Source organism: Neofelis nebulosa, chromosome 5 (assembly GCF_028018385.1).
Source record: "Neofelis nebulosa isolate mNeoNeb1 chromosome 5, mNeoNeb1.pri, whole genome shotgun sequence".
Classification (NCBI taxonomy): domain Eukaryota; kingdom Metazoa; phylum Chordata; class Mammalia; order Carnivora; family Felidae; genus Neofelis; species Neofelis nebulosa.
In genome coordinates this window covers 87,891,916-87,903,917 of record NC_080786.1, presented here as the reverse complement: position 1 = coordinate 87,903,917, position 12,002 = coordinate 87,891,916, and the positions used below count along the sequence as shown (strand labels likewise).

At 40.5% G+C, this 12,002-nt stretch overlaps 1 protein-coding gene across 13 annotated transcripts in view; it reads left to right on the top strand.

Moving 5' to 3' along the window:
• Positions 1 to 12,002, top strand: part of RUBCN (rubicon autophagy regulator) — a 70,345-nt gene that overhangs the window by 49,144 nt on the left and 9,199 nt on the right. For 5 of the 13 annotated variants that reach the window (XM_058731039.1, XM_058731029.1, XM_058731032.1 and 2 more), the window contains 6 exons: positions 189 to 284; positions 986 to 1,101; positions 2,047 to 2,257; positions 2,748 to 2,852; positions 5,422 to 5,496; positions 11,870 to 11,930. In XM_058731039.1, the coding sequence (XP_058587022.1) occupies positions 189 to 284; positions 986 to 1,101; positions 2,047 to 2,257; positions 2,748 to 2,852; positions 5,422 to 5,496; positions 11,870 to 11,930 (664 nt within the window). The remainder of the gene's footprint in view (positions 1 to 188; positions 285 to 985; positions 1,102 to 2,046; positions 2,258 to 2,747; positions 2,853 to 5,421; positions 5,497 to 11,869; positions 11,931 to 12,002) is intronic. The other 8 variants (XM_058731036.1, XM_058731035.1, XM_058731034.1 and 5 more) reach the window with 5 other exon arrangements.

The following is a 12,002-nucleotide window of genomic DNA, read 5'->3' as shown; positions in this document are numbered from 1 at the left end:
ACTCCCCATCTCCCTTCCTCCATGTGTTCCTGCATTCTTGGACCGTTCCCTGTTGCTGCGCCATCTCTCTCCTGTTTGGGAGGGCATTGGGAATGGGAGCAGTTAAATACTGAAACTCCGAAGTTGGGAATGTATCTGTTGCTCACCTCGTATGTGTGTTTTTACTCCCTGGTGGTCACTGACACTAGAATCCTGCAATGATAAGTCGAAGTTGAGAGGTCCCTTGCCCTACTCTGGCCAAAGCAGTGAAGTCAGCACACCCAGCTCTCTGTACATGGAGTATGGTAAGTGAGCACTAGGAAGGCCAGGGCTGCAGCTGTGTCTTTTCTCTGCTCTCCCCTTGTGCCTGCTAAGGTCTGAGCTGTCTAGCTCATGTCGGCTCTGGGGAGGGTACACACCATACAGTCTCACCCTTCCTATCATCATTTCCAGCCCCCGTGCTAGAAATCACACTGCCCCACCATTTTTCTTGCTCCTTTCTGACTTAGGGGTCCCACCCTCTCGTATGCCGTGGGTGTTATCACCATGAAGGTCTGTTGATCCAAATGGAATGGCTCTCTGAGTGGGTGAGAGAGGGACCTTGAAAGGAGGCCTGTGAGTGTCGGGGCTGAATTATGAGAAGATAAGCTCCACAGGAGGAGCTTATCTATTTGTTTCCTTGTCTGATTCTCAGCACAGGTTTTTAGGGTTTTTTGTAGGGTAGGAGGGCAAGTATCTCTTCTTTAAATTTTGATGGTAAAAGGATTGTCTCTGGGCTCTCTTCTCTTATTCTACTATTCTTTAACCAAGAGGCTTAGTGGTCTGGGATTCTGAGATTCAGAGAAATTCCTTTAGAAGGTAGACCTCTTCTTTCCAACCTGTTAACCTGGGAAAACTTGGGCGCATCTTTAGTGGTAAAATCATCAGACTTCTCAAAGAAGCTTGTCTGTTACAGATTCGCTTTCTAAATTGGAGCTTTTCACATCCACATTCCATTTTCCCACAGAGGGTGGTCAATACCTGTGCTCAGGGGAGGGCATGTTCCGAAGACCATCAGAAGGACAGTCCCTCATCAGCTATCTGTCTGAACAAGACTTTGGAAGCTGTGCAGACCTGGAAAAGGTAAGGGATCTAAGAGGCTACTGAAGAGCTCATGAGTTGGGAGATCTGGACTGAGGGCCCACAGAGCCATTTCTTCTAATGAGGTTTGGGTACATAGTAGTAACATGAGCAAAGACCACAGTAAAGACAAGTTCAAGCTAAAGATAAGCTCAACACTTTCCATCTCTGGAGAACTTTTCAGGGAGTATATGCTCCTCACTGAGTCCAAAACTGTTACTGATTTTCTCTTAGAAGCTACCTTGGGCAGAGAAGTACTTTTTAGACACATGATTATTGTTTCCCTGACCCTGGAAGCTTAGGTTAAAAATTGTTTCCAGAATCAACTTCCATATTTTGTTCTAAGGCTCAGATATATAATAAATAATGTCCCTGTGACATTTTGTAGCTTAAAAGCACTTTATCTTGAGATTTATGTTTACCTTAATGTTTTGTATACAGGGATGTGGCTTAGGAAAGACCTTGATATTAAATTCTGGACTTTTTCTCTATCATTTTTATGTAAAGTAGGACAGGAGGGCCAGGCATGACAGGTTTGAGAGCAAAGAGAATGTAGAACAGTTTTTTTGGCCATCAGCTTTCCTTATAGTGGAAGTGTTCATTTCCCCTGAGTATTTTGAATAAAAGCAGCACATGTCTTAGAAGCTCTCCTTTCCAGGGGCTCCTGGGTGACTCAGTTAGTTAAGTGTCTGACTTTGGCTCAGGTCATGATCTCGTGGTTCATGAGTTCAAGCCCCACGTCGGGCTCTGCTGTCAGCACAGAGCCTGCTTCAGATCCTCTGTCTTCCTGTCTCTTTGCCTCTCCCCTGCTCGCCATCTCTCAAAAATAAATAAACGTTAAAAAGATAATAAAAAAGGAAGCTCTACTTGTCAGCGTTACAATCCGTGAGGTGTTCAACGTATCTAGCCCCTTGCTAATCAACATCTTTGGTGCTCTCCTTTCCCTAGGAGAATGCCCATTTCAGCATCTCAGAGTCCTTGATTGCTGCCATTGAGCTAATGAAGTGCAACATGATGAGCCAGTGCCTGGAAGAAGAGGAAGAGGAGGAAGAAGACAGCGATAGAGAGATCCAGGAACTGAAGCAGAAGATCCGCCTTCGTCGCCAGCAGATCCGCACCAAGAACCTGCTCCCTGGGTATCAGGAGACTGAGCACGGAAGTGAGTGAGGCTGTGAACTCCTCAGTTCCACTTCTGCAGGGAGTTAGGATAAGACTTGGTACCTTGTGGGCTTCCTTTTTTGTCTCACTTTCAAATGTTATAACCCAGCTAAGGGTTCCTCTGCTGTCAGAAAGAATTTTTATGTTGTAATTTTTTTCCTGCCAGACCCAGAGTCCTGGAGTTTATCTATTTCCTACCTCAGAAATATCTTCCAAAAAATAGGTTTCTGATATGAGAACAACGACTGCTGGTCCCAGAGTCACTTCCCAGATAGTAGTACCTTCTGTTTACCTGAAACTTTCAAAATGTCATGAATAAAATGGGGAATAATCAACAAGAAGAGCTAGTTTCCATTTCCCCAGCATCACTCCCAGCCAAGGTTCTATTCACTTCTCTGTTGAAGTCACACCAGGTCCCTTTCATTGTGACCCTAGGATGGGAGACCACTTTCTGTCCTGTTTATTACCTTTTTTTTCTTTTTAAAACATAGCAGGCTTTCAGGTCACTTCTAACAGCTCCCAGTTTAGTTCACGTGATTCAACGCAATTCTCTGACTCTGGCTCTGCTGATGAGGTTGACGAATTTGAAATCCAAGGTAAGAAGTGACACTTTATTTCAAGCAACTTTCATTGCCTGACTCTTTGAATTTGAAGTCGTAGACTGAGAAGCTTTCCTTAAGTATTGACAATCTTCATAATGGTACATTATGGAATGTTGTTAGTAACTGTGAGAGGAAGCCTCTCTTGCTAAAAACAAAACTCCTTTAGTAAAATTTAAGCAGAAAAAGAAGTGCTTCAGGTAGAGGGGCCTGGCTGTTGAAGTCACCTTGATGGGTCTCCTCAATTGCACCTTTCTCTTGGATTTTCACTCTGATTCCTCCTGGTAAGAGCCTAGGGCTGACCTATACTTGCATGAAATTAGAATCTTATTCTCTTACGTTCCATAACACAATCACAATTGTTTCAAAATGTTTAAAAGGAACTTTGTTATAATCCTAAGAGAAAGAGTCATTGGGGGGAAAAAAAGGGAAACAAAAATCAAGTTTACAAAGTAGAGCTTTTTCTGTCCTACCAGTGCTAACTTGCTTAGCAGAATCACTGACCCTTGTTGTTGTTATTGTTGTTGTAAGCACATGCATAGAGAACAGGAGGGGTTCTAATCTGGGAAGGCAGTTGTATTAAATCATGTTAACTCATGACTAATGGATTAATCCATTCCTGCAAATCATAGATTTCTTCAAGTTCCCATCAGTGCCACAAACAAACAAACAAACAAACCAAAAAGCAGTTCATTGTCACAAGTTTTCACCCATGGGTGAAACTAAGAGTTATTTCCTTATGGAGCTGAATTGACTCTATAATTCTCCATGGTAAGATGGTGATGAGTACATGTTTTATAGATCTGTTTATATCAATCTAGAGAATTGATGTAATTCACTTTTCACCTGCGCAGACCTCCAGTAGTAATTGAAACTTGGTGGTAGCTGGATTTCTTCCCCATTCAGAAATACAATTTTTATACATATTTTTCCAGGTGTCTAGGAAGTCTTCCTTCTGTGTTCTCTTTAATATGTCTGATTTCTTTTCATGACAATAATAGCCACTTAAAACTCCATTTTTTTTTTTTTTTTTTTTTGGTTTGTTTGTATGTGGTTTTCCAACATTTCTCCAATTCTCTGATACCAACTGAGTATCCTGACAATTCAATTCTGACATTAACTCCTGGAGTTAGGATAGACTCCACAGGGTAAGGTCTCAGTCCCACAGGACACTCCCACTTCATATGCCAACCACAAATGGGGTCACCATGTTACCTACTCTTCTCCATAGCCAACTACAAATTCAGGGGTTCCTAAGACACCTCCCCAACTCAGGTTCCATAATTTGCTAAAATGACTTACAGAACTCATGAAAACACTAGACTTAAGATTACTTTTTATTATAAAGGGTACAAATAAATGGTCACATGAAGAGGTACTTAGTGCAACGCCCCAAAGTTTTCTGAGCACAAGAATCTCTTTGTCCATGTGGTCAGGGTGTGCTATACTCCCAGTACATCAACATATTCACCAACTAGGTAGCTTATCATCACAAGTGAAAACACTTTATCAAGGTTTCATTACATAGGTATGCACGAGTGCTTAAAGCAGCCATTGATGATTGAGCTCAATCTGCACCCCCTCTCCCTTTTTGGGAGTTTGGGGATGGAGCTAAAAATTCTAATCCTTTGATCTGGTGGTTGGTTTTTCCTCTGGCAGCCAGCTCCATCCTGAAATTACCTGGATATTCCTCAAGAGTCACCTCATTAGCATAAACTCAGATATAATGGAAAGGAGCTCATTATGAATAACAAAGACATTCCTATCACTCTGGAAATTATAAAGGTTTTAGGAGCTCTGTGCTGAAAACTAGGCAGAGACCAATTATATATTGTTTTTCATATACCACAGTCTGTGATTGGCTTGATCTCCAAATTAGAAGACAATAAAAGTGTTCTGCCCTTTCTCTTGGAATCAGCAGTTAGAATTTCATGAGGGTAATATTAAGGTAAATTCACAACACTGCTTCACTAGGTGTGGAGCAGTCCACATGACCACGAAGTCTGTTCCTTGCAGCAAAGCAAGGGGCCAGAGGAAGCTGTTCAGTCTGGAAGGAGCCAAATTTGAAATAGCCTGCTTGGGAGTGGCATGAAGTGCACTCCTGTTGGAAACTGTTGTTGCCTTTTTGGCCCCAGAGGAGTTGTTTAGTCAGCTAACTCTAATCAGTTCAGGATGGAAATCCCTAAAGGAAAAGACCTCGGGGTAGGGTTTCTCAGCCTCTAGGCCAGATAGTTCTTTGTTGTAAGAGACTGTCCAGTGCATTGTAGAATGTTTAGCATCATCATCAGCCTCTACCCAATTTACCTACAAGGGTAGAAAATCTCCTCTGGTTGAGAACACTACCTTAGGAGGTCTTTAAGACCAGGCCGGTTTGGGGAAATAGCAATAACTATCTCCCAAGCAATACTGAGCACCTTCCTGTGGATGTAACTTCCTAAAAGCAGTTTTACCTTTTGGAGCCAAGTCAAGTCCTGATTCCAGGAACATGTGGTATAGAACTGTCATTCTTATTGATTTACTTCCTGTCTGAATACTAAAGGGCCCCCTTTTATAATCATTATCACAGATGGTAGCGAAGGATCTAACCTGACTCACATGTCAAAGAACGGACTCTCAGTGTCAATGGCATCGATGTTTTCAGGTAGCTTGTGTTGGAAGTACGGGTGTGCTCATACATGCATGTGTGTGAATGTTTGCATCACCTTTTGTACATTCTTTATCTTGTGACACCTGTCTATAAGGTTTGGAGAACTAGCTGGGAAAAACCAGACTTGAGCCAGCTAGGAGTAATTCAAATATTCATTTTCTTCTTCTTCATAGGACCTCCAACAGTCCTCCTCACTGAGATTGTCCTTGCTGATCCCTCCCTACAGTGACATTTATAGACTAAGTGGTCATTGTGGCTGATGGAGGTAGTAGGCAGTTTAGAAAGCAACGGTCAGGTGAAGAAATTTTAGTTCAAACCAACAGCTAAGCTACTGCCACACATTCAGACAGCAAAAGTCCGACAATAATGTGAAAGCATAATATGTCTTTAGAGTTTTGAATTTGCAGAGCCATTTTCAGAAAGTGATCCCTTCTTGGTACTTTGTATATAATTAGGATTTACTGCTATAAATGTCTGGCCTTAGTAATTGCTTTGTGATTCAAGCAAGTAGGCTTTCTGTAGGTGCGGTTAACTGAAAGTAGCAGTTTTCTACTCAAAGTGGTTTTAAAACACACAACAGCAAAACTCAGGATTCATTAAACACTTTATTTTTTTTCTAAATTTTTATAATGTTTATTTATTTTGAGAGAGAGAGAGAGCTCATGCATGCATAATTGTGAGCACAAGCAGGGGAGGGACAGAGAAGAGAGAGAGACAGTCCCAAGGAGGCTCCGTGCTGTTCAGTGCAGACCCCAATGCTAGGCTCAATCCCAAGCACCTTGAGATCATCACCTGAGCTGAAATCAAGAGTCCGACACTCAACTGACTGAGTCACCCAGGCGCCCCTAAATAGTTCATTTTAACTGTCAATGTAATCAGCCACTAGAATGTGAAATAATTAGGTAAGATCAGATAAAGATTTGGAGAAAGGAAAGTATTTAGTTTTCTTTTTCTCTTTTCCTGAACTGTTGTAATTTATTCTAATATAGTCTTCCCTTGCTTGACACGTAATTATCCTATCACTTTTTAACTGGTCTCTTACGTGTTTACAACCACAGTCCTTTTGCAGGTACATTTATTGACTGTCAGCCATTTCTCTGTCAGAGCATATTCAGTCTGCTTTAACCATAAGGCGTACTTTTATTTGGTCTTCCTGGCATCTTTTCTTCCACTATTTTGGGAGCTTTAAAGCTTTTAAAATACATTTTTATACTTTTTAAAAATACATTTATATATTTTATATACATGAAATATTTTTCAACTAAAAGACTATACTTTTTCTTGTGCCCTATAATCCCAGCACATTATGGGAGTTGAAGGGAAAGCAATCAGAACAAGCCTCTTTCAAAAGAAGTGGCTTGTTTTACCTTATTTCTACACACAGATTCTTATTTATGAAAGTATAATTTATAATTCATCTTTCTTTACACTACATTTCCTTTTTGCTTTCTGTTGCTTTTCCTCTGCTTCTGGTTTATTAATGGTATGAAATTCTTTTTAAAAAGTGTCATTATACTTCTCATTAGCAATCTTCCTGATTACATCCAGAGGTTTACAGATGTGTTTCTTTTTGATCATCTTAAGTGATATATGCTGTTGAAGAGCCTCTGAGTATACTATCAGATTAAAATCCATAACACCCTTGGGAAAATTTAAGTGCTTAAGCATCCTATTATGGACATCATCTATCATGAATACTCTGCATATTGTAATACTCTACTTGATATAATCACATTTCTTAGATCCTGATTCATTGAGTAGACCATATGGAACAGAAATGTTTCTGAAGGAAATAGATGAATAATTTTTAGCAAATTTATCGACTTGTGGAACCATCACCATAATCTAGTTTTAGAACATTTTTATTATCCCAGTAAGATTCCTTGTGCCCATTTACAGTTAATTTCCCTTCCTATGGGGTGCCTGGGTGGCTCAGTTGGTTAAGCGTTCAAATTCAGCTCAGGTCATGATCTCACAGTTCCTGAGTTCGAGCTCCACGTTGGATTCTATGCTGACAGCTCAGAGCCTGGAGCCTGCTTCCGATTGTGTGTCTTCCTCTCTCTCTGCCCCTTCCCCACTCATGCTCTGTCTGTCTCTCTCTCTCTCTCTCTCAAAAATAAACACTAAAATTTTTTTTTTAATTTCCCTTTCTACCCCAAGCCACAGTTCACTGCTCATCTTTCTGTCTCTATAGATTTGCCTTTTCTGAACATTTCATATAAATGGAATAATACAATATGTGATCTTTGTGTCTGGCCTCTTTCACTTTATCAATTTCTTTCTATGGTACCTGCCAAATTGGTATGAGATCATTTATAAGCTCCCAATCCCAGTCTTTACAACTTCTTTAGTTTTAGAGTTTTGTTTTTCACTGCTCCTTCCCCTTTTATTATAGCTTTGTCAGTTGTTCTTCATCCTCCTTCATAGATTCTTCTAGAATTTCAGTCTTCCACATGCATGTCAGGTTCCAGTCAGGAGACAGAAATCACAGAGTAATTTGAATAGGGAAGGTTTAGAATAAAGAATTATTAACTATCGTGGTGGACTGAAGTAATGGGAGCCTGGCTCGTAAGGAGTGAAAACAACTCTAAAGTATGCAGGCATAGCAGATATAGGTAGCAGTCAGTATGCCTAGGACTGAGGTGGAGCCCTGGGGAAGGAACAAGTATAGAAGAGGACCATATCTGCAAGGCTGAGATCCAGACCTCCTGGCTCACTAGAAGTGGAGAAATTCACTGAGGCTGCAGAGCTGCCCTAAGAGAGTGCCTAGGGATGCTGTCTATGAGAGGTGCCATGCCAATGGCACCAGGAAACCATTCTGTGGGGTGCTGGCGGAGGCTGCCCCTAGGGAAGTGCTGTGCCTCAGAACTCAAGAGATGCTGGGGGAAGTGCGCCATGGGAGGTGCCAGGCCTGTGGCTCCTGCTTTGCCAAGAGGTACTGGGGAAGCAGTTTATGAGAAGTACCACTAGTGGCATTCTGCTTTAAGGCCACCTTCATGAAGGCCTGCCTCCCTAAGGGAAAAGTCACATGTACTACCAGAGTCTGCCTAGAGGAGTACCACCAGACTCAGCAAGAGAAACTCCTGCCTCCTCCAGTGTCCCTCCAGTGCCCTCTACTGACAAAACTTAACATGGTGCCAGCTGGCAGAGGGCTGCTGTTTGAGTCCAGCTCCATTATCATAGAGCCGACAAAAAGAAGGGCAGGTTTGGAGCTGAAAGGCAATAGATTTTTAACTGGCGCAATGTATAGGGAAAGAAGTTCATGAACTGTATTTTCCAACAAGTTTTTAAGTTCTGTCCAAATCAAGGTAACCAGTGCTTCTCCCCACACTGCCTTTTAAATACATTTTTTTTTTAAAGCAGAATAATTGTGAGTTTCCATTTTAAAAAGTTTCCTCTCCAGTCAGCTATTACAGATAATTCATTGGGGTTGGATATCCAAATGTGTTGGGTGTCACCTTATCTGTTGGAAGAAAAGCAGGAAGGAAACCAGTGTCAAACTGGCCAGTGAATTCTGAAGTCGACTCTCTTCCTGTGCCTTACTTCGTTTAAAAATTTGCAGATTTTGCTAGGGTACCAAGGTTTTAACCCTTTCTTTCCTGATCATCCCAATACCAGTGTCTGGACGTGGAAAAATTCTTCTTATAGCATGTCATTTTTTAATTGTTTTTATAATTCTGATTTTATTTTTTCAGTCAGTAGCAATAGCTTTATCTAAAGTATTAGAAACCTTTGAAATCAGTTCTCTTAGAAAAAAAATACTTGTCAAATAATTAATTGAAAGTTTCATAATTATGTTAACTTCCATCCAATTGAATGGCCTTCTCTGTTTACTCATTAATATTCTGTCTTATAGCCTGGTCTACTTTTATCCAGATCCTTGAGTAGTGTTTCCACCACACTAACTTAATTATATGTTTGAACTGACCAGAGAGTCCACAGAATGCAGCAGAGGCCCAGGACCCACGGGGCCTTCATGGTACTTGGCCAGTGTCAGGTGTCTCTTTTGAGATCAGGTACTGCCTCCCCCTCTCCATTCTCAGCGGAAGATCGTCACAGCCAAACCTGTGTGGTCTTCCCCACTCTTGGAAGTATTGATGATTATCTAGGAAGTCATCGTACCTCTGGTAAAAAAGAAGAAACATGGTAAAGTATGATGTGACTGTACTTTCCAAAGAGCAGAGAATGATTGTTTTTCTCTTGAAGAAAACATGACTTTACTCTGTGAGGTTGAAGAGCTGCTAAATAGCTTTTTGAAGACAGTGGTTTCCTTAGCAACCATGAATTATCACCACTTCTCTCTGATGCTCAGTGTTTTCTCTAATGGCCTAACCCTACAGTAACAACATTGGTTAGCTCTTTATTCAAGGATATCTGTCTACGATTTTCTCTCATTTTTCCTTTTCTGTCACAAAGCAAAAATTTGCTTTTTGCTTTTAGCCAATTATTCATTTATTTAGAAAATATTTTCTGAAAACTTATTATGTAGAAAACACTCCAGAGTTATAAGGACAAGAATATGTACAAATCCAAGGCAGTGTAAGTGTTATTCAAATGAATGCTACAACCTAAATGGTCTGTGAAGGTCTACTATCGCCTAGAATTTTTTTCTTTACTGGTATTCTTTAGAATGGAATAGACAACTAGCACTATATTGAGATCTGGATTTTGGTGGTACAAATTCACACAGAAAATATATACACGAACTTCTTTGTTAATAAAAATAGGATTTGTTATTTACTTGTCAAAAATTTTGTTGTTGTCTTAAATTTTTCTGTGCTTAACATGTGAAAATTCACTGACAGATTCCAATTCTGTTCTCTCACTTGCGTGTATAGCTTTGAAAACATTGATTTGTTAGGAATATTACCTGAGTATACAGGCTTATATACAGTACCCTGTATTATATATTTTTAGGGCCAAAACAGAAGAGTTAGACATGCTCTCATTTCCTTATAAGGAGATTTCATGATCTAGTGGCATGTACAAAAATATATACACAAAGGAAATGTGAAGAACAATTGAGCTACTCATGGCCAGTTTCAGAGTGATGTCATGTAAGCTTTAGTGCTCTGTTGAGGGGCTCACATGCAGTAGATTGATCATTGTGTAGCTTTCTTTCTTTTTTTTTTTTTTTAATTTTTTTAATGTTTATTTATTTTTGAGAGGGGGTGGGGAAAAAGAGACAAAACACGAGCAGGGGAGGGGCAGAAAGAGAGAGACACAGAATCCGAAGCAGGCTCCAGGCTCTGAGCTGTCAGCACAGAACCCGACGTGGAGCTCGAACTCAGGAACTGTGAGATCATGACCTGAGCTGAAGTTGGATGCTTAACCGACTGAGCCACCCAGGCACTCCAATCATTGTGTAGGTTTAATCAGGAAAAGAATGTCTTTTCACTGGGCATCAAAGGAAATGAAGGATGAGACTTACCAGAACAGTCTCGTTTTCATAACTTGAATACACTCTATCTTCCCTCCTTGAACATGACTGCTATACTTCACATTTTCCCCATCAAACATATTTGAGAAGATGAGGTCTCTGGAGGTTCAGGCATATCATTTTTAGAAATCCTCTTCAAAATCCTTTATGAGAAATAGGCTTTGGAAAGTCTGCCGTATTTTCCTGCAATTATGCCTGAAAGTTCAGTAGAAAACATCATGTTGAATATCTCCATGAAAATGTGTTGGTTACCAGGCATCTTCAGGGAGCTGCCAAGTCATAGAGAACTTCTCTTCTTTCCTGTGCCGCCAGACAAAAAGGAAATCTTTCCATGAAGCTTTTATAAGGATGCAGAAGAGTTTGCATTCAGGAGTGATAGCAGTAGTGGTCAGATGTTAGGAGCAAAGTTCCAGTTCCACATAACATTTAATGAGTTACTTCTGTGATCCAATTTCTGTGTTAGGTACTGATTTTGATATAAAAAAGAGCTATACAGAGCTCTTACCTCAGAGTTTATCATTTAAGAGGGCTTGAGATTGAGAGAATGAAGGAGAGATTGGAGTATTCTTTGTGTGTTTGTGTTGATAGAGGGTATGTCCCTGTGTGCCTTAGGATGCTACCTTTTCTCATTCACTGTTTTGCACCAAATCTGAGTCTGTGTTCCACCTGGATTTGTAGCCATTTCGACCATTTCCATACTATGCATAATGTCACTTATTCAGTCTGGTTGTAACTTAAACAGAGCCAAACTATAAATCATGTGTAGAGCTTCACCTGGACTCTGCTCCTTACCCTGCATAGAATGTAGCTTGTAGCTGCTACCCTGAGCACTTAGCTCAGCACTTAGCTGGCAAAAGCTTGGAATGGTTACTATCCCTTATTTCTTCCCTTTCCATTTCCCACTCCCCTTATCTGTTTTCCCCTTAGATGCTGACATCAGAAGGAACACTGCCTCAAACAGCAAATCCTTCACTTCCTCCCAGTCTTTGTAAGTACTTTTTTTTTTCTTTTAAATAAAACCTTGGGTATGTGGAGAAACAAACCCAGTTCTTGGGATATG